This window comes from Cryptomeria japonica, chromosome 2 (genome assembly GCF_030272615.1).
Source record: "Cryptomeria japonica chromosome 2, Sugi_1.0, whole genome shotgun sequence".
Lineage (NCBI taxonomy): Eukaryota > Viridiplantae > Streptophyta > Pinopsida > Cupressales > Cupressaceae > Cryptomeria > Cryptomeria japonica.
The window spans coordinates 205,446,742-205,469,977 of record NC_081406.1 but is presented as its reverse complement, the minus strand read 5'-3'; the positions used below and the strand labels follow the sequence as shown (position 1 = coordinate 205,469,977).

At 34.1% G+C, this 23,236-nt stretch overlaps 1 protein-coding gene across 1 annotated transcript; it reads right to left on the bottom strand.

Moving 5' to 3' along the window:
- Positions 1-229: 229 nt before the first annotated feature.
- On the bottom strand, positions 230-21,662 carry LOC131859790 (uncharacterized). The gene is made up of 2 exons (XM_059213854.1): positions 21,233-21,662; positions 230-540 (listed from the first exon to the last, which is right to left on the bottom strand). The coding sequence occupies exons 1-2, from the start codon at positions 21,660-21,662 to the stop codon at positions 230-232; spliced, it is 741 nt and encodes a 246-aa protein (XP_059069837.1).
- Positions 21,663-23,236: the final 1,574 nt, after the last annotated feature.

Here is a 23,236-nt window from a genome sequence, read left to right as displayed (position 1 = left end):
ACTCACTTAAAAATTCAAGCCACCTTCTTTGTCTTGCATTTAGGTTAGGTTGTGTAAAGATATACTTTAATCCTAAATGATCCGTTTTTAGCTCAAAAGGCTTCCCTAAAAGGTAATACCTCCACATTTGCAATGCATGCACAATAGCTAGAAGTTCTAAATCATGTGGAGCATAATTCATCTCATATTGCTTAAGCTTCCGTGATTCAAATGCAACCACCCTTCCTTCCTACATCAACACTGCTCCCACACCTTCACTCGAGGCATCTGTAATTATTACAAAATGTCCATTGGGATCTGGTATAGTTAATACTGGTGTTGTTGTCAATTTCTTCTTCAGGAGATGAAATGAGTCCTCACACTTCTCAGTCCATTCAAACCTTTTTTCCTTTTTCTGAAGTGAAGTAATAGGTGCTGCTATCCTAGAAAATCCTTCCACATATTTTCTATAATATCCTGCAAGTCCCATAAAACTCTGTACTTCATAAACATTCTGAGGTGTTGGCCATTCTACTATTGCTTCTATCTTTGCAGGATCAACTGAAATTCATTCAGTAGATATTACATGACCTAAGTAATGCACCTTTTCTTGAAAGAAGGCACACTTAGAGAATTTCCCATAAAGCTTACGATCTCTCAACCATTGCAAAACTATCCTCAGGTGCTTCTTATGTTCTTCTTAATTCTTAGAATAGATCAAAATGTCATCAATGAATATTAAAACAAAATCATCCAAGTATTCTCTGAAAATACTTCACAAACTATATTCTTGATAATGTGTATTTAATGTAAGTTTTTATCTATGCATTGAAATTGAAACATAAATGAGAATTTATTTTTATGATAATTTAGTTGTGAGAAAATGATGTATGCATTTTATTCATGCAATTTATATGTCATTCGATATCTCTTATGGGGATTGTCAATGCTGATGAATTCTCGAGTGCAAGTGATGCAGGAACAGGTGAACGAAGTTGAAGGCGAGAATATGACTCAAGTAGAGTTGTTTTTAACTAATGACTTCGATAGAATAGGGAATCTCACACACCACATTAGTGAAGTTATGCATATACATTTATGTCTGCATTAATGAATGATTTTATGAGTAAAGGCAAACGTTATTTTTTATTTGTCTTTGAAGGGTGAAAAATTGTCAATAATTTGAATTAAATAGTGACTCTATGATTTAATGTCCTTTGTGTAGAAATATGTAAATTAGCGAAACTATATTTAATGTTTGGTTTTCAAAATTATACTATAACTATATGTATTTTATATGTATATTGGTTCCATTAACTAGGACTCAATCTCTCTCTCTCACACACACACACACAGATATATATATATATATATATATATATATATATATATATATATATATATATATATATATATATATATATATATATATATATATATATATATATATATATATATATATATATATATATATATATATATATATATATATATATATACGTAGGTAATTATGGTTCATGCGTAATTATATTGATTACTCTTAACATGATTATTTATAAGTTGAATAATGCTTATGTGATTTTTATTTTATTGTACAAACATGATTATTCACAATAAAGTATTGATGAATATACATTTATAAAACTATGAATATATATATTAAAGCTAAAACCGTTTAAGTTCAAATTTACTTTGCAACTTATAATAAAGTTGATTATTATATAAGAAAGGTGGCGGGTTTGAAATAAACAAAGGATAGTGACTATGTCGTATATTAGTTAGGTGTCGATAGGGTGGTCGATTAGACACAAAGACCATCGGTTAATGCATAACTTAGAGGTTGCAATGATGTGGAGGTCATGACATCAACTTGGCAGTAAGAGCGATAATCTCGCTCATGACAAACACTTAAGTGTTTGTAATTGAATTAAACTTTGTCGACCCCTCCACCAAGCGAACAATCTGCCACGAGATAGCAAACACTTCTCTAATGGTGACTACAGATTCACCGATTAACAAATGCTCTTAACTACAGACAACTCCTTCATTCCACGTAGATTGGAATCGACTGATAATTTCCATGGTGAAAACATAGAAGAAGACCTCAATCTTAGGCATATAACTGCAGGAAGAAATAAATTAGAATATCCACGATAAGAAGTTGATGCATAGTCGACTCATGCACTTAAACTGCAGAAAAAATAACTAGAATTGCCATCTTTGTTAGACATGTAGACTTGAGAGAGAGAGTTAAATAAGAAGACTCAACGTAATGCAAAGAAGACTTCAAATCAACAACCATAACCGAGCCTCTATTTTTGGAGAGATCATAGGAAAAGTTAGGATAAATAGAGATGTAGGATAGAAAGATGAACACATAAGGGAGATACGATAGACACACAGAGGAAAGAGGAAAATAGTTGAGAAAATAGAAAAGATATTCAGATAATAGGAAAGAGGATTAGAGAAGAGGGTTTTTTTTAGAATAGAGTGAGTTTATAGATCGGTGATAGTTTTGCAAGAATTCAAGGAACACATAGATCTATTTGGAGAAAGCGCAGCAGAGATCTTTTGAACCAGCTTCAAGTGAAAAGAGGTTGGAATCTCTTTTATTTTGGTTATTATTTGAAATAAGGAAGTGAGAAATTAAAAGTTTTATATATAGTGTACGATTTATTATATGATTTTCCCTATATTATTTGTTTACTGAATATGTGTTATTAATCTTTTGAAAAGATGAAAGGAATTCATAGGAGAAATATATGTTAGTTAATTTAATTGCTTAAAAAATTGTCAAAATGATTAGTTCATATTTTCAATTAAAAAACGTGTTCTCATACCTTATGCCTTATATGAAAGAAAAATCATACTTGTGTCACACCTTCTTTTAAATTGTATCTATTTGAAAAATTGCTTATGAAATTTTACTGTTTTCCAAAATTTGAAAGATTGTCTTCAATTAGATGAAATAGTGTTATAGGGAAGATGTTATTCTATTTTTTTCAAAAGATTGTATTCTCAATTGTATTCTTGTTTGGGGGAACCAAGCTATGGATAGGCTTGTGTATAGAAACTTACCTTTCGAGATGAGTGCCGAATGTGGATTCTTAGAGAGAATAGTTGCTCTTTCCAACTATTTATTTTGCTATGCATGGCATTATACTCGGCCGAGTAATTATTTGAATTATCCATAGAAATAGATGGAATTATTTATTTTATGCTCTCTACCATAAAATCCCTCTTGCCTTTCGATTTCTTTGGTTAAAACAATTCGTCCAGGGTCGGGTATTCTTGATTGATCAAGAATTTCGGGGAAGTGTAAGCTTCAAGGTTGGGCGGAAAAAGCGCCTGAATCTTGTTCTTGTCTTCGTTCAAAGGACTGAAAGGAAGTGACTCAAAATGGAGATCGACAGATGTATCTCACATTCTTTCTATATGTATATTACTTAAGGCTATATGAAAGCCTAAGAAGGGAATAAGGATTTATATATTGAGAAATTTGTATCTTTCATTTTAAATGAAAATTGTATATCTATGATTCTTCTATCAACTTATTGATATTTCCTTATTGAATGTATGAAATAGACTTTTTAATTGACATATGAGTTTATTTATGAATAAAGAGTAGATTGTGTCTAATAGATAAATTTACGTCTTTACATTTTTGGATATCAGTTTTTGGATTTTTCTCATGAGTGTTGCCATCAATGCCAAAGGGAGAGATTGTTGGCATTATACACTCAGATGAGAATAGTTGATGTTGTCATTGATGGCAACCAACTGGTAACATGGTTCTCAGGTTACACCGGCAATAAACATCATCTACTGGCGCTGACAGGCACTACAAATTATTCACACTGGCACCTAGTCTACACCGACAGAAGATCCTACCGGCACTCCCAGTCGACATGGAAATTATATTGTTTTGTATTGTAATTATATTGTATAGCCAACATGATGTATTGTAAAGACTCATATATGTATGAAATCTTGTAGGTCATTTTGTAGGTAAGAAAAGTGTGTATAGGAAATGAATGTAAGTGGTATATGAGAGCGAATATATGTATCTACATTTTGATGTAATAATTTTATGAGCGAATAAGAGCATAGCAGAGCGAAGAAAGGTTTATGGCATAGGTATCTAACATAGCTTAAACCGATACTGAATCTAGCATTGCAGATGCCATTTTGAGCAATACATTGTCATTGGATTTAATTATCCAATTTTGTAGTCAGTGGGACTCTTATTTTGTATTGAGCAGTGAACTCTAGGTTATTGGCCTTCCTGCATGTGCAGGCCCCTATTGTATAAGTAATATTTATTCATATTGGCCAGTGAGTAAATATTGTGGGTCACAAATCCCATTGAGGTTTTTCCCCTACCAGGTTTCCTCGCCAAAAATATTTGTGTTATGGTGTGCATTGATGGTTATACTATTATTTATCTTTATTGCTTTATTGCTTGTTTACCAGTACATTAATCTGGGTTGTAAAGTTGCAAACAAGTTTAAACCTTTAGTAAACCGGATAGACACTGATTGACCCCCCCCTCAGTGTCTATGGGACTGATCAAGTGTCTAACAAATTATTCTCATTCTTCTAAAGTCATCCAATTCAATTAATTCTCCAAAATTCCCTTTAGTTAATTAATTCAAATTAATTAACTAAATTATGTGATTCCTGCAAATCACTTTCCTCTAATCCTCATTTAAGATAATTAATTCTTCTAGAAGCATCATTAATATTATTTCCAAATTTTTAATTCCTCCACTCATTCTCTCTCCTCTTGTCAAATCCTCCTAACTTTTCCACTTGTCTCCTAATCTCTCATTGTCTCACTTAATCAGTCCCTCTAATCATTTGCTAGTGACTAAACCTCATGATTAGCCACAAGTCAACTAATTGTCATAAATGGCTTGTCCCCCTCTCAACCCCCAACCTTAAATGCACCAACTTGGGTCATTTCAAGGATTTCAAAATTTCTCTCTTCCCCATGCACTCTCATCTTCCCAAGGAATTTTTAATTCCTTTTCCCTTTTCATTTTCCCATGCATCTCATTATTTAGAAATTTTTAATTCCCTTGTCCTCCCCCAAGGAATTCTTAATTCTTTTTTGTCTTTCCAATGTATTTGAGGGTATCTTCCCCATGCACATTGTGGAGTGTGGAGACAAGGAATGCCTTTATGAAAAATATCTTGGTCTCCACACCATGTCCTCTCAATCCACCTCATCTATCTCCTTCAATCTCAACCCTTGATTGATTTTCAATCTCAACCGTCCATTCCTCCTCCTTCCAATCTATAAATTATGGTCTCCTCCCCTTCATTCCATATGAGAAATTGATGCAAGTTCATGCTACTCTTTTATGCTTATAAATCATCTCTTGTGCAAACATATTATAGGCAACTTAGGCTGCATCCACAACCACTTAGCTATAATCCCTATCCATCATCCACTTGCCATCCCTCATTCATCCATCCCATCATCTTAGTTGTTGTGTGTGGAGACCAATCCATAATCATACAAGGAGATAATCTAAATAAGTTGGAGAGGGATGCATCTTCAACTTCACCAAGAGCTCAATCCAAAGGACAAGGTAAAATTTCAAGGTATAATGGTTTAAATTTTAGTGTTTGAATGTTTTATTCGATTAAACTAATCATTGCATCACTTGGAATTTTTATCCCTCTTCATTAGGCGTCAAGTTGCATTATTTAAAACTTATGAGATTAGTGGCTTATTTAATTAAGTCTACCACCACTTTAAAGAATGTGGGCAAATAAATTTTACCGCAAAAGATTTATGTTTGTGTAGCATCCTAAAATTGTACCCCTTTGCAATTTTGACCACACTAGGTTCTTACCTTAGTGTTTGCGCCCCTTGGCCTACTTGGGACCTGATTATGCTCATGCCCCTTCCATATTGCATCATTGTTTGAAATTTCCTATGCATAAGGCATTTGATCCTTGCCCCAAAATAGGGTAGGACCTAGGCATAGCACCCTAGTCCTCAATAGGACCATGGCGCCATGCCATGGTCCCCCTCATTTTTGGGCCTCTTTTAACCCATTTTTATATTTCAAATTTGATTGGGAATTCCCTCTCTGTATCGGCTCATGTCAGAAAATTAATCGATTTTCTCAATGGGAAAGTATATAAAGAGGATTTCCCCTCTCATTTGAACATCCATTACATCCAAGAGAAAATTCAAGCACATATGAGATCAAGCATTCAAGCATTCAAGAGCAATTGAGCTTTTTTAGTCTTCCCTCAAGCCTTAGAGAAACAATAAAGTCAAGATTCAAGCATTGAAGTGAAGATTTATATCCTATTTCATGAAACCCTAATTCCATGTGGACACAAGAAAAACTTCACAAGGAGGTATCATCATTCAATTGTCAGTCATAATTCAACATCTCCCTCAAAAGGAGATCCTTTCCTTTCAGTCATTTCAATTACATTTATTTCAATTTCATGGTTAATTCTAAAATTGGGGTTTGACCTAAGGAAATCCCATATTCCCAACCTATTTCCCTTTCTTTCTATGTGTAGGAAATGGGTACAAAGCTATACTCTTCAAAATAAGCTTCATTCACAGAGACGAGTCAACCCTTTTCAACGTGCGGAAAGTTCTGAGGACCATGGTGCTGCGTTCTGGTCCCAGATTTTTTGGAGGTTTTTCAAGGTCAAATCCAACTTATCTTATGCTACTCAGATCAAGGTGCACACAAAAATCCCACATGCTCATTATTTTCTCAATTTTACCTTCATTTTCAACACTTTACCTTAAATCAGCATTTCAACTTACAAAAGAGAGGAAAAACCACACAACAATAAATCAATCCATTTAGTACTCAGTCCTTAATCTAATTTATGATTGAATCTAGTGGACTCTCTTCCCTCTTTTAAATGTAAAGGGTTTTTAAGAAAAATTGATTTGGTGATTTCTCCCTTCTATGTTGCAAATTGCCAAATCAAATTTTCCCCTCTATATTTTGGTGAACCCAACATGTCCTGTGCTCGCTTCTGGTTTTTTTTCAGATCTAAGTGTGTATGCAAATTAAAATTAAAATTAAAATTTTCACTTACAAGTTTAATTTCCTTGCAAATTTTAAAATTTAGAGGTTAATTTCATTAAAACCCTAATTTTTATTTTCAAAATCGAGCTTGTGAATTGCATAATTTGGGTTAATTGTTTCAGATTTGAGTATCTTTCAATTTCAAAAATTCAAATTTTCACTTGCAAGTCAAGTTTCACATTTAAATTTTGAAAATTAAGTGGTGAATTGCAAAAACCCTAATTTTCAAAAAATTTAAAATTGAGCTTGTAGGTTGTTTAAATTTTGAATTTATCGTTTTAGAGTGGCTTCAAATTCAAATTTGTAATCTTGGATCAAATTTCAAATTTTAAAATTAAGTGGTTAACTAGAAAAGCCCCAATTTTGGATTCATTATTTCAATTTCAACCTTGGTTCTATTTTTAAATTTAAAATGGTTCTTTTTACAAGACCCTAATTTTAATTTTCTTGTGAACAATTTCACGTTTAAATTTTAATATTAAGTGGTTAATTAAGAGAGCCTTAATTTTTATATTTAAATTGATTGTTTTAATTTCCAAATTCCAACATCACTTTTTAAATTTAAATCTCAAAATTAATAGGTTATTTTTACAAGGCCCTAATTTTAAATTTAAATTTTCTTTAGATCATTTTCAATTTAAATTTTTAAAATTAAGAGGTTATTTTCAGCCCTAATTGTAAAATTAAATTTCTATTTCCTAGTGGGTAATTTTAACTTTAAATTAAGAGGTTATTTTAGCAAAGCCCTAATTTAAAATTTCAATTTCCTAGGGGATCACATATTGTTCTCTACCTTTTCAATCAGTTTTCTTATTTAATTGAGTAATCATTTTTTTTCTAAAATTTTGCATTATTTAATATTTTTTGTAAATTTCAAATTTCCCTCCATTAGTGCATGAGTTTTACCACTATTAGTCCAACCTATATCACTATGAGAAGAAGCTATATAATTAAACCTTCCCAAGGTTTAATTACCGAGGAAATGGAGCCTAATTTGAATAACTTATTCCATAAGGATATTGGTGGTTCTTCCAATCCTACAAATGTCCATATTTATCCTCATTCTTTAGATAATTCTTATGATGTGGAGGAATCATTAACTAGGGTTTCTATTGACCAATTGGAGAAGATTGGCTATCAATTTTAAAATCTTCAATAATGGATAAGTCAACAATACCTGAAAAGTGAATCTCTCCCATTGATTGAAGGATTAAAAAGAATGGTTCAAAGTGATAAACTTGGTGTTGATATCTTGTGTGGTAATGCTCATATTGTTGATTCTAATATTATGCCTATGAAGAGTTATTTTAAAGCCCTTGGTTACACACAACCTCCTAGTCAAGTTAATTACTCCATTCCCTTGACTACCCCTATGGTTAGTGTTCCTACATTTACATCCAACATCATGACTACCTCTACTCAAAATGTGATACCTACAACTGTTAGTCAAGGGGTAAATTCCTCTAATCATAATTATTTCATCCCTCCTCACGTGAGTCTTCCATTTGTTACCCAATCATCTCCCATACCTACCTATCATAGTGATCCACCTTCTTCCTATAACAATATCCCTTCTTATTCTCAAGCTCCTCCATCCTTCAACAATGTTACTCCTCCTCAATCCAACATGTCCAACTTCAATCCTTCTTCCGAAGCTACTATCAATAGTCTAACCCAAACAATGTCTTTCTTGCAGCAACAAATAGCTTCTATGAATCAATCTAAATATAGTGTACCCACATTTGATGTAGCGAGCCCATTATCTAATGACATTGTCTGAGTTGTCCCTCCTAAACATGTAGAAGTCCCTCAATTGGAGCTTTATAATGGAAAAGGTGATCCCTTGACTTATGTTAAAATATTTCAAACTTTATGTAGTGACTTTGCTCATGATCAAATATTGTTGGCTAAATTGTTTACTAGAACACTAAGGGATAAATATTTGCAAAAAAAATTTTTGCCTCCTTATTCTATTACTTATTTTCAACAATTGGTTAATGCTTTCATTCAACAATTTCACAATAATATTGGTCCTAAGATTACTTTGACTGATTTGATGCATTGTAAGCAAGGTATTAAAGAAAAAGTGATTGATTTTATTCATAGATATAAGCATTTGTATTCTCAAATTTCCTTTCCTATGCATGATCAAGATATTCAAGTAATTTTAATTTTCAAGTTGCAAAAATAGATTAGGGATAAACTTCTATTTTCTAAGTTTACTTCCTTTACACAATTGTGAGCAGTACTTCACAATTATTAGCTTACCGTGAGTCAATTGGAACAATCCTCTTCAATGGCTTTGAGTGATAAAAATGAAAGCACTCAACAACCTTTTGCAAAGTTCAAACTGATTAAGTGATTCATCAAACTCAATGACAACAACAACACTCACGTAGCAGCCACAAATACTTTAAAAAATAATTCACTCCTCTTAATGAATCTTTGCATAGTATTATGTCTCAGTTGTTCAAAATAATGTGTTGAAACTTCCCCCTATCAAACCAATTGACACAATGAATCCTTTGCCACCTACCTTTGATTCCAAAGTCTTTTTCTAATACCATCGTCAACCTGGTCATGACACTTAAAAGTATTATTCCTTAAGGAGTATGATTAACTTGACTTGAATCTTGATAACAATACCATATATGTGGTTGTTGTGAATGATAAAGGAAATAAATTAGTAGCTCCTCCTAATCAAAACCTTCAAATTTTTACTAATACTTTACCTTCCCATTCCACTAATGTGATTGAGACTGATCATCTTGCCTTCTCTCCCGATGATATTGGCCTTGAATCTAATAATGTGGTGAATCTTGTAGATCAAATAGAACCTCCTAAGGACTTATGCATTACATTTGATCCTAGTGAGACTATTGAAGAACCTGATGGCCCACTTTAGATCATTGTGAAAATCAAAGGCACACCCTCTCGAGGAGTGCTCATTGATACAGCTTGCATGGTTAATGTGATAACTAAAGAATTTCTTTATACTTTGCAATTGCATCAAGTGATATATGATGACATTGATGTGATAGTTAGAGTTTTTTATGGCTTCTCTCATCCTGCTATTGGTTCTATCGCACTTCCTATTGATGTTGGCACTAAATGCTTAGATGTTGTCTTTTCTATTGTTCCCACATCCGATCAATTTCATGTAAAGTTGGGACATCCTTGGCTCTCTTCCATGAAATCGATCGCTTCTACTATTCATAAGTGTTTGAAATTTCCTCATGATGATAGAATCATAACTGTTAATCATAGCATATATCAACCTATGGTGAGGCATGGAGATGTTGGTTTTGACTATTTTTGGTCTGAACAATTCCAACCTCTTCAACCTAGAAGTGATGCTCTCTTTAAATCATATCAAAAATGGAAAACTGAGATGATTTTATCCTTGAGTAAACCTAGAAACCCAACACTTAATCTTTCTCCCAATGATCACTTGCCTCTTCTTATGGATAAATCCATTCTTCCTCCTAATAGAGATATTATTTTTCCTATGGAAGAATCTATTTCTTCTCCTAAAGATAAGACTATCCTTCCTCCTAAGGAAAGCAATATTCTTTTTCCTAAGGAAGAATCCATTCCTTCCCCTAAGGATGAGTCTATTCTTCCTCCCAAAGGTAGACAAAATCTTCCTCATAAGCATCAACCTAAGGATAAACATATCATTCCTCCTAAGGATAGACCTATTCCTCCTCCTCATGATGGACCTGGTCTTCTTCCTACACCTCTCATTCCTCCTTTATATGGTGTGGCTCCACCTCCTACATCTTACAAAGGGAAGTGACGAACCTCTCCTATTGTTCAACCTAAAAGACCTTCTCCTATGCATCTTTCCTTAAAATAAGAAAAGAAGCCTATACTTGATGATCCTAAACCTTCACAGCCTTCAGCTAAAATTAAATAAAACCATTTTGTGAGAGAATACCGATGAAGACATCATGTGAGATCTCGTGAACTCACTTCTCAAACCACTTCTTCTCCCAAGACACCAATTGTTGACATAATTCCATTTATTCAACCTTCTCCTAATGAAGAGGTTCAACCTAAATCTCCAAGATGCAAAATTCTTAAGACAATTTATGGTTTGAGTTCTATTCCTATTAGAGCTCCTTATTTTGTTAATCTTGATGAAGAAATAGGTGATAATATTGTTAATGATGAAAATGTTGATCCTAATATTTTTGGTAATGAATATGAATATGTTAATGTTGGCAATGATTTATCTAAACAATTTTCAAAAGCATAAATCCTAGCTCCTAGTAACAGACAAAGTGACTCATCATTAGAGCATGGTCCTTGTTTGGAACTTGTGATAGCTCCATCTATTGTGCTTGATGTTGCTCCTCTTGCATATTGTCCACCTTCCCGAAACAATGATGATCAATATCAAGGGGCAGATTATGTGCTTGATTAGCTTCATTAGCATCGTAGATTCTCTCCCTCTCCTCTCTTGTTTGTTTGTGAATTTCTTCTATTTGTCTCCTCATTCTTCTATTTGTTGTCGCTAGTGTTGTCTACTTTAGGATGATGCAAAGCATTGAGATCTATTTTGGTCTCTCCCATGTTGACTCAAAAGGAACACGTGTGCCCTTCTTCCATGGTGGTTTCATTTCTTTGGAGGATGAGGATAATTATATGCATATATATACACATAATATACATTGGTTATCATAAAAATCATACTGACTCCAAAGTTACACGAAACCACCCTGCACTTTGTGTTTTGTGATCATTATCTTCTGATTTTTCCTCTCTTGGGGGCTAAATTATTGTGATAATATGCTTGTCTTTTTGGGTGTATCCTACCTTAAAGCAATTGCTCCCAATAAGGCACACACAATCACTTTAATGTGGGGGCATACACTCCACTCAATGATTCTCTCTCTGCATATCTTGATACTTAAATTTACTTAGCAAACTTTGTCTTTTGCTCTGTAATTTTTGGTATTTTTCTTTTCATGACTCATAGTAAGATAACCTTACTAGTTTGTAGTCATGATTCTCTCTTTCACTCTCTCATGATCTTTCCTTTTACCTTATCATTGAAGTTGTAAGATCCCAAAGTCCACTAGGGGCTTGGTGTATCTTGCCTACTTGATGACTTGGTGAAAGTTTTTCAATGTGAACCCTTTGTACTTTACCAAAAGTAAGATTGACTTCATACTCCCGCTAAAGTGGGGGCTAAATGTAGAGTCCTAAAATTGTACCCCTTGGCAATTTTGACTACATTGGGTCCTTACCTTAGTGTTTATGCCCCTTGGTCTACTTGGGACCTAATTATGCTCATGCCCCTTCCATATTGCATCATTTTTAAAAATTTCCTTTGCATAAGGCATTTGATCCTTGCCCCAAAATAAGGCAGGACCAGGGCATGACACCCTGGTCCTCAATAGGACCATGGTGCCATGCCATGCTCCCCCACATTTTTGGGCCTCTTTTAAACTATTTTCACATTTCAAATTTGAGTGGGAATTCCATCTTTGTGTTGGTTCATGTCACAAAATTAATCAATTTTCTCAACAGGAAAGTATATAAAGAGGATTTCACCTCTCTTTTGAACATCCATTACATCCAAGAGAAAATTCAAGCACATATGAGATCAAGCATTCAAGAGCAATTGAGCATTTTCAGTCTTCCCTCGGGCCTTGGATCAGAAATAAAGTCAAGATTCAAGCATTGAAGTGGAGATTTATATCCTATTTCATGAAACCCATATTCCATGTGGAGGAAAGCAACAATTCACAAGGAGGTATCATCATTAAATTTTCAATCATAATTTAACATCTCCCTCAAAAGGAGATCCTTTCCTTTCAGTCATTTCAATTTCATGGTTAATTCCAAAACTAGGGTTTGACCTAAGGAAAGCCCCTATTCCTAACCTATTTCCCTTTCTTTCTGTGTGTAGGAAATAGATACAAAGTTGCACTCTTCAAAGTAAGCTTCATTCACAAAGATGAATCAACCCTTTTCGGCGTACGAAAAGTTTGGAGGAACGTAGTGCCATGTCTTGATCCCAAATTTTTAGGATCTTTTTCAAGGGTCGAATCTGACTCAACTTATACTGCTCAGATCTAGGTGCACACAAAAATCCCACATTTGTAGCTCATTGTTTTCTCAATTTAACCTTTGAACATTTTCAACACTTTACCTTAAATGAGCATTTCAACTTACAAAAGAGAGGAAAAAACACAACAATTAATCAATCCATTCAACATTCAATCCTTAATCTAATTTATGATTGAATCTAGTGGGTTCCCTTCCCTCTTTTGAATGTAAAGGGTTTTTAAGAAAAAATGATTTGGCGATTTCTCCCTTCTATGTTGCAAATTGCCAAATCTAATTTTCCCCTCTATAGTTTGAAATAAAGAAGTTGCTCGCATAAGTGAGCATGGCCTTGGGCCATTATATCCATGCATTACTTTATTGACAAGTTCTTCTAGTATCAATAATGATACTTCATGATCATGATGCATACAACATGAAGTACATATTATACATAGGTATATATATATGTATACTTGTGCCACACTAATATGTCACACATGTATATATATATATATATATAGATGTGTGTGTGTGTGTGTGTGTGTGTGTGTGTCTATATAAATACATCCTCCATATAGTAATCATTGTCATTATATTTCTAATATATCACATTTAAATTACTTAAGGTAAAATACAAAATGATTATTAATACCATTATTTGATGAGATTGGTTAACCAATGACTAAGGTTGACACTAGGATTTTATGACAAGAAGATATTCTAATCATTCCACTAGCAAACCTGAATCAACTTAATCAGATACCTAGGACACAAATACACAACACTAGGCTCAATCTACAAAACATGACAGAACCACACTTGAAGTTTTGGAGACTCAGATGGCAATCTTGACCGATCAACTTGCTTACCTCCCATTCCTAATGATACTTTCCCCCCCTTCTCAAAGGATAATGAATTCCTTACATCCACTAGGTCGAAACAATGTAGTTAGTCTAAAATGTCATCATTATCTCTAACAAGTTTAAACATGATTAAATAGCTCATTTTAACTTAATTATTTCTAAACTAAATCATTCGCATATGCATTATGAATCACTTTTATCAATTCATTAAAATATAATTAAATATTAGGGCACAAGAGGGATGTAACAAATACTAGGCTTAGATTACTACAATATAAAAATTTGAAACTTGTATGCAAATACAAAATTAAGTAACAATATGGAATTACCATGATTAGATCTATCTTCTTTTTTATGCTAAAAATTGGCCAACATAACATTCTTAACAACACCACCTTATGTGAACTTATAACAACAATAAATACAAGGCAATGCCACCATAATATAGAAACAAAGAGGTGCAAATTAGCTACAAAAAATCATTACATGACATAGGATTTATGTGGTTAAACCCTTTCATGAAAAAACAACCAAGAAGAGAGGCCAATTATGCATCATATTTAAAACAAGATTACAATGTGTCACACATTTTTGCTCTCCTATTTTCCTCCAACATGATAGCACTTATATAATTTTGAACAACTTCTTTTTGCTCCAACATGTTCCTTCTTAGGTTCCTGTACTTGCAATACTCTACTTTCAACTATTTCACCCATTTCCACATCTAAGGAGTTGAATTTACATATTTATAAAGAGTTCTTGTACACCAGTATTAATACCCAAATATGAATCTTCATTTTAAACATCACATCCTTTGATTTCTCCTATGAATGTGTAAGGACATATTTTTTTCTCTAAAAATCTCCCTCCAACCTAGGCACTCAAACTTGGAAATGAAACATCACATAAAATTTCACAAATGAAGTAATATCAAGAGAAAAACATTTCATCTTTCCAAATGCCCACTTGGATAGTCCGAAAATTTACTTGTTTCCTTCTTCACTTATCTTTTACCATCCCATTCTAGGCATCCATATTTAGAAAATATCAATTTAATATTTATGTGCACAAGAATGCTTACCAGTAGTAGTGGAACCCTTCATCCCTTATGAATGTATTACAAAACAATGGTGAGAATAAAAAATATTGCACATTATTTTCCTAATACAACCTAAGTGCCTAAGTACATTTTCCAAGGATGATGGAACTATTGACATTTCATACCAATTGGGTAAACTCTTACAAAGTTAGGGTTTATTTTTCTAATTACAAGACTTTTATTCTACCCTAGCCAAAACCCTAAATCCTCGTGGCTATGTTGCCATTTTGTTCTAATTTGATGTTGAATTTTTACCACTCATTATTAATTACTTGATTCATAACTTAAGCCTTGGTAATATCCTACTAAAATTTTAAGTCCTTTCATCTTGCATAGCCCTACTAAATTTTACCTAAGAATGAAGGCCCTAAAACCCTTAGCAGACGCCTTGAAACCTCAGCTCCTTTTTTGCTATAATTTGTTGGTGAATTGCAATACCTAGTGGTCAATTTTAAGTTATAACATGTAAGCCTTTTACAACGTCCATTATCGACCCCACTCTCTACCTACTGACTAGCCCTATTTGATTTTAACTTTTCCTAAGTTTGGTCTATTATAGGGCTAATGTGGGGATGAAATGTGGTGACATAGTGTGTTTTTATAGGCTCCAAATATGAGTGCTTTGTCAAAGCCATACTTCTATGTGATGGTGTCATTTTTTTCTAGCAGGACCTAATTCTTTACAAGGCCAACAAAGGGAAGGTCCCCATGCAATTGCTTAGCTTATTTTGGCTAGCAGCTGCTACTCCACTTTTTGTGCAACAATTTGTGGAGTTGGTGACCCCATGGATAAAAAAATTGCTGCCTATTTTTAAGCAAACCTCTTAAATGATACTTTTAAATGAAATTTTAAATAATATTTTTTATAAATAAAATTTAGAAACAAACTTTAAGGAAAATATAAAGGAGAGGAAAAAAAATTGGTGAAGCCATATGTCATTTTTCTTAATAAGCAATTGTTTCTTATTTCCAACGCCTCCTTTTTTTTTCAGCTAATTTTTAACTATTAAGCAGTAGCTACTCCACAAAAGGAAGAGAGTATTCCAAATTTTCCTTCCCCCATAATTAAAAAATTGCATGGGAACACTTTCACTACTTAAAAATAAGCAGAAAATAGACTTTAGCAACCGCATGGGGACATGGGGTAAGTGGACAATTTGACTAAGCAGTTTTTGATTAATTACACACTAGTGTAGATAATTTGTGCTAGATATGAATAAGTGTTGCACTAATGTAGGTTGACACAACATGTCGAATTCCCAATACAATCACTCAAGCAAGGAAAGAATTAGCACAAGTCAATGACATTAGAAATGCAAGACCCTATTTTGAGTGCAAGACTACAAAATGATAACATTTTTAAAACCTACTATACACCAAGATGGAAATTTATCTCAATTGAAAAAATATGATTGGACTTGAATTTTCAATGCATACAAATAATTATTTAAATCTCATCAGACCAATCAAAACCATCAATATTTTCGTGCCAAACTAAAATCAACAACCTACATTCAAACTTGTAGAATCGATAATTGAAGTCATTTTGTTTGAGAACACAAGTAGTAATGGTAGAAGTGAATGTTACTGGTAACAAATTCTAACCCACTAAAATAATACCACATCTTGATCATCTCAACATCTACTTTCATTTGCACCTAGAATATTCAAGTGAATAGTGCTCTCTATGACATCTACAACAAAACTAGAGTTTGCTAAGATAGAAAAGTAAGTGGCTATTCTATGTTCAATTTTTGAAAAAAAAAAATGCATTCTCTAACTCTTAACTTGTATAAGATGAATTTGTGCAAAGAAAAGGTGAAATCATAGAGAATTTTCAAACCCTAAATGTGAGGAAAAACTCTAACCTCTGTAATTGAGTAAAATGAGTTATTCAATTGGTCAACCATCTACCTCAAAGCAAGGACTCAATGAGGACTTTCTTATGCAATTCGTGAGATAATCGAAGGGACTTGTAAATGTGTGTGGATCATGTGGCATAATAGATAGACTCATTGATAGTGTAGGAGGGTGCAAATATGTAGACATATCAATCACTGGTTGGTTTCTGTTTGAACATTAGTACACAAAAAGGAATGTCCACTTTCCTATGGATAATGCCCAAAACTCATGAGGCTAATTATTTTCATCAATGTTAACTTTATTAGAGATAATGCCAAGAGGTATGATGCACAAAGCAGAAAAGTATTGGTAGCAAATGGTGCGAAGATGGTAAGATTTTAAAAATATTTCATTTCAAATGTGTTTGGTATAAACTTGACAACTACTAATGTTATAAATTTTGATTCCTTCAAGGATAAAATTAAATCCATAAATTATCATATAGCGAAGTGTCTATCCCCAATCTTAAGGTGAAGGGATTATACAAAAAGGCCTATTAGAATTACACAAAATGAAAAAGTTTCTTTCAATATTGAGACTTCTGAATATTATTTTATCAAGACATATCATACTTTGTGCTAGGTGATGGGTGAGGATGCAAAGTTGAATATTCCAATTCACTTCATGTTTGTGGTAGCATATATTTAGGATCCTAAATTGAACAATGATTTTGATTATGCCTCATCTACTATAAAGAAGATGCATAAACAAATGGTGATTATCAAGGCCAATAAACATTACATGTTCACAAATGAGATCCCAAGCATATGTATATAAACTACAATTTAAAATCTCCATTACATTGCATTGGAACACAAATAGGTTCAACTGTAGTAGTAATGGGAGAGCTGAACATTGGGGTTGGATTTGAGATTGTGAAGTGTGTGTTTAAGATCTATGTTCAATGATAGGAAAATGATCTTTAAGAAATAACAATAACTTATAGAACAAAAAGCCAACAAAGTGGGCCAGATCTAGAAAGAGGGCACAAAAAGGAACCTATGACTAAAAACTAGGCCTAAAAGTGTCAGACTGGTATGTTGGGTGTCCTAGTTTGAGGGTTTCTGTGCAAACAGAAAGGAGTAGAAATGCAATCAAGCGGTCCTATAGTTTTTTGTCTTTGAAATTTATCCAAAAATTATTAGATATGTGTGTTGGGCACCCTAGTATAGGTTTTTTTTCCTATTCAAAATTTGGGAATGTTTGTCATTGTTTGTTATGTGCTCCTGTAACACTTTCTATTGTCATATTGGAACCCGCACATACAAAAAAATGGGGAAGAAGGGTTGTGTTGTGTAGGGGCTTGCTTAATTCAAACCCCATGTTGGTGTTGTGTAGGGGCTTTCTTAATTCAAACCCCATGTTGGTGTTCCCACCTCCACAAAAACTATGATTGATGTAAAAGAGAGTTTTTCCTTGCTAAAGCAATATTGAAAATGCTTGAATTGACAAATATTACCTTAAACATGAAACCCTTGGTATGAAGTCTCACATAAGGCTTGAATATTGTTAGAAGATGCTAATTCATGTCTTCATCATGAAGGAACACATCGTTATTGAGCATGGTCTTTGTAGAAAATATGTATGCTTGAATTATTGACTCCTTGATTATAGATCAGTGCTCAATTGGATTGCTTGTGCTTAATAGAAATTGAATTGTGTGACTTAATTAGCTAGGATTTGAAATAAGTGAGGGAGTTGTATTTATATGCAAATTGCACATTTTTTAATTTAATTTTTTAGGAGGGCCAACTTTGGAGGGAAAATTATCACTACTTATAAAGTTGACATTAATATTTCAAAATTTGGGATCTAACTGCCTGGACGAGGGAACTAGGCACCCTAATCTTAGTATTTTGAGATGGGGAAAAGGTCACGAATAGGAGAAAGCACCAATTTAACAAAAATGATCCTAAAACTAAACACAATAAGGCATAAATTAGGTACACATTAGGCACAACCACCAACGTGGGTCCAAATTGTGTGATAGTGTAAAAGGATACATTTTACTACAATATAATTAACCCCCACTTTAGCAAGAGTATGAAATTATGCTCATAATCTTAATAAAGTATAGAGAAGCTAAAGAATTTTTATTAAAGCATTAAAGAGACAAGACACCACCAATCTTGGCAAGGTGGTAGCCCCAAAGACATGATCTTACCAATCTACAATATCAAGATAAAAAGAAAGTACAGAGTGAGCAAAACAATTAGAATTGATAACACACATGGAGAGTGCAAAACAAAAAGGTATGGCATCTAGGAATATTAAGATTTGTAAAAACTTACTAGGAACCATATAAAAACACAAGACGTGACATCTAGGATTAGTAATAACCTCAAATACTTACTAGGATTCATGTTTCAAACATACAAAACATGACCTCGAGGAATAGTAAGCTCATCAAATACTAATTAAGAACCATGTCCACAAGGAGTCACAAGGCTAAAAAAATGTGCTATTCTAGGCCATGGCTCATGAACAAGTGAAGATCTCACAAGGGTTAGAAAGTTGTGCTATACTACGGGAGCTTCATGACAATGGAGATTACAAGGCTAAGAAAAATTCAATATTGTATACTTTTATTGACTGGTCTTGGATTATTTTTGTATATTTTTATTTATTTAGTTTAATCTTCATTTTTAGAACAGCATTTCAATTATTTAGATTATAATAATTTAAGTACTTGTTTTTCATTTGATTATTATTATTTAGATTGCTACTAATTCATCTTATTATTACAAATTCATGACATTTATTTAATAACTTTCACAATTAATTAATTTGATTATAAAATGATTTCAACTCGTGATTTTATTTCAACTCATATTTAGGATGGCTTTTTAATAGTTACTTCTATAATTAGATTAATTATATTTATATTGATTATTAATCATGTCTACAATTTATAATGCAAAACAATCAATTCACATAATTAATCTCACTTCTAATTTGATAATATAGTAAATTAAGTAACTTATACTTTATGGTAAGAAACATAACAAGAGAAGAAAAACATTAAATTCAAGGCACTTCTCAAGAAGAGAGCACACAATAAGGTTCATCTCATTTTTGTAAGAAAAAGTGTGCATATAATGGAATATTCGGTCCTATGTAAGGATATTTTTTTTCCATTGTTGGATTAAGAATCGCAAAGAGTGCTAAAATATTAAGGAAAAAAAATTACAATTTTACCCCAAAGTTTATGGTGGTTTCCATCATGGTTTTTGAGCTTCTCCTTCTCAATAGCATTTTTTTGGCTATCAAGAAATATGTTATCAACACTCTTTAGCATCAAAGAATCGAAAAATCATTCTTGCATTTTAAAGTTCACCAAGAAGCATACATTTTAAAATTTTACTCTCACATATTGTTTCAAATTGTCTGACTTGATTTTCAACTGCAAGGGCCTTCCATGGACCAAGCTAAGAACAACCTTCTTTTGGACAAGATCAAACTCCAATTGCTTCAACTACACAAAGAAGATGGCATTTGTTTTAGGTAGCTACAAAGTTTTTTTAATTTTGGATTGCTATGTGTTTTGTTGTTTGGTTTTGAACAACTCTTTCTATAGGCCTTTGGTAAGTTGTATTAGTAGTTTGAGTTGTTTGAACCAATGTTAGTGATATGGTTCTTCGTCTTGGTTGTTTACTAACAACCCTCCTTTGTAATGTTTTTCTTATATTTTTTCAATACAAAAAAAAGGCTTTTTAGCATCACTTATTGAGTCACACCAACTATAGAATAATGCTACATATGATTAACAAAAGAATGGCTTATATATTCCCCAGTATATGTTCTCCTTACTCTCCTCTCTTCCCTTGGGGTAGTCTAGAGGTGTTGGTTTCATAATTCAAAATTTGAGAATATCCCTTCGATCTTTTCTGATGTGGTGGTGACTCATTAGGCTAGGCTGGCGGTGATGGACGTGTTGTTGTGTTGGTAATTCCTTTGGGCTTACAACATCATGATGAGGTATGATTGGATTGGTAATGTGTTGGTTGCCACTGGTATTTGTTAGCTCTTCATGCCTTGTAACTAGGAGATCATTTCTAAAAGTGATTTCAATTTTTCCCATGCGCCCAATTTCATGTCTCATTTATTGATGTCAGACTCGCACACTTCCCATTATCTTTTCTTGGCTTGCTTCTCAAAGGGTCTCTGCAACTTTCTCTGTGAAAATTTTTTCATGACTAGAGAAGCTCTATTGGTGGAGGATATGGGGAGCGACAGAGCTAGATACAAACCAGATAATCTAGATGATTTCAAAAATGACCCCTTGATCTCGAATTTCTGCGTTGAAGGAGGGGTTGCCAATTTTTTGGAATGTCTGAAGGGCCACGATGAACAACTCTTGGCTACTTTTGCCTCCTCCTGGTCTAGGAGGCGTGCCTCAGTGGGCAGCATTTCCTTTGATGTCTCTAAGGAGACTATTGCCCAGGCTACAAAGCTGACCCTTGACGACCGACGCTGGAAATGTACCAACCATGTTGCCAATAGCGAAGGTTTGAAATGATTCTTCTGCAACCGTGAAGAACCTGTCAACTCCAAGGTGGGTTTGCTCGGGAGGAGCTCAAACACCCATGGAACATGATATGCCTTATGATAATGAAGTACTTCACTCTCGAGGGCAAGTACAAGGTATTCTACTACTATCATTTGCCCCTTCTCAATCATTTGTGCAATAATAATTTGCTCTGTTTGCCCTTTTATTTACTGCACTCTATTGAAAGCTTTGTTAAAGACACCATGGATCCCAAGCATGATGATAAGCCACCCTACCTCCTTCACCATGGCCTCATTTACAGGCTATATAAATTTCATGAGGCCCTTTGCCCCCCCCACAGAACCTCTCGCTCTCTCAGCCCCCCATGCCTATTCCTCAGCAGCTTGTCGCCCTATCTATGGCCTTCCCCGGATCTTTCCAGTATCCTCATGAAGGCTTTGCTTCGGCCACCATGTCTATGCCTGCTTATGCCTCTAATGTTTCCTTATCTGCGGTGTCCCCTAGTTTGACTCTGTCAGCCTCTACCAGCGCTTCCCGCTCCCTATCCAAGGGAAAAGGCAAAACCCCTGTTAAATGGAAACATATTGTCTTTGATGAAAATTCATCCTCTGAGGATGTTGAGAATGACAATCCTTCCCCTAATTCTGAGGTTAAAAGGAGATCCTCCAGACTAGCTTCCAAAAGCTGCAAGAAGAAGACCCCAGCGATCGATAATATTGACTCAGAGGAGGACCCATTGGGAACAAGGAGGGAGAGGATCCTAATACCACTATGGGGGACCCTGATAGGGATGTTGTGGATGTGGATATGACTAGGGACCCCATGGTTCTGACCACTGTTGTGCCGCTAACATGGGTAATTCTGAGATGCAAACCCGAGACCCTATTGATGTTAAGGATACGACCCCTATGAACATGGGCACTAAGGGTGTCATGGGTGAGGAAATTTCTGATAACAAAGCCCTGGACTTTGGTAACTTGGACCTGGATTTAAAGATGGTGGAACAAGTGATGCAATCTCTCCCCCTAATGGGCCTGGGTAATGACATTGACATCTCCCCTACTGGAGATGTGCCCAAGGAGATAGGAAAGACTACGGATGACATGGCTGTTGTGAACCACCAGGATGTCCCTACTTTGCAACAAATGGAAAAGTTGCACACGGATGTGTTGGACATCATGCAGAGGATTGATAACTTGGCCCTCATGCTTGAATTGCAGGCTATCATGGACGATGTCAACCGGCTCAAGAGCAATATTGAGGTTTGGGATGCCCAAATGACAGGCCTTAACAAATTTCATTTGCAGGTGTTACACAGATCAACGCTCACCCTCTCTCTAGTGAGGGAATGTACTACGGGCACAAAGGAGGATAAGAAGGAGGCTAGGGACCCTTACAAGTTCCTGTCCAATAAATGGAACAGTGTCATGGATGCCACTGGGGTGTGCAAGGCACCCCTATAGTTTGCTTTTGTGTTTTCTATTGTTGTTTATGATTTATAAAAACTTGGTCTCTTTTTGTTGTTAGTTGTTGTTAATGTTGTTATAGTGTTGTTTCTGCACTATAGTTTTTAATAGTTATGCTATGTAAAGGATCAGTGCCCTTGTTCTCACTGCTTTATTAATAAAAAACAATTAATGTAAAAAATTTAACTTAAAAATTTTATTGAAATTTAAACAAATACTACTTAATGAGTATCATAACCTTTAAAGTTTATATATGCATGCATTCATTCTAAAAGTTT

Bases quoted from the DNA above. Each gene is read 5' to 3' on its own strand.
- LOC131859790 (XM_059213854.1), bottom strand. From the start codon at position 21,662: ATGATTGAGAAGGGGCAAATGATAGTAGTAGAATACCTTGTACTTGCC. The intron at 541-21,232 runs GTTTGTATCTAG...AATGAATTTCAG, and splicing joins GAAATCATCTAGATTATCTG to TTGATCCTGCAAAGATAGAA.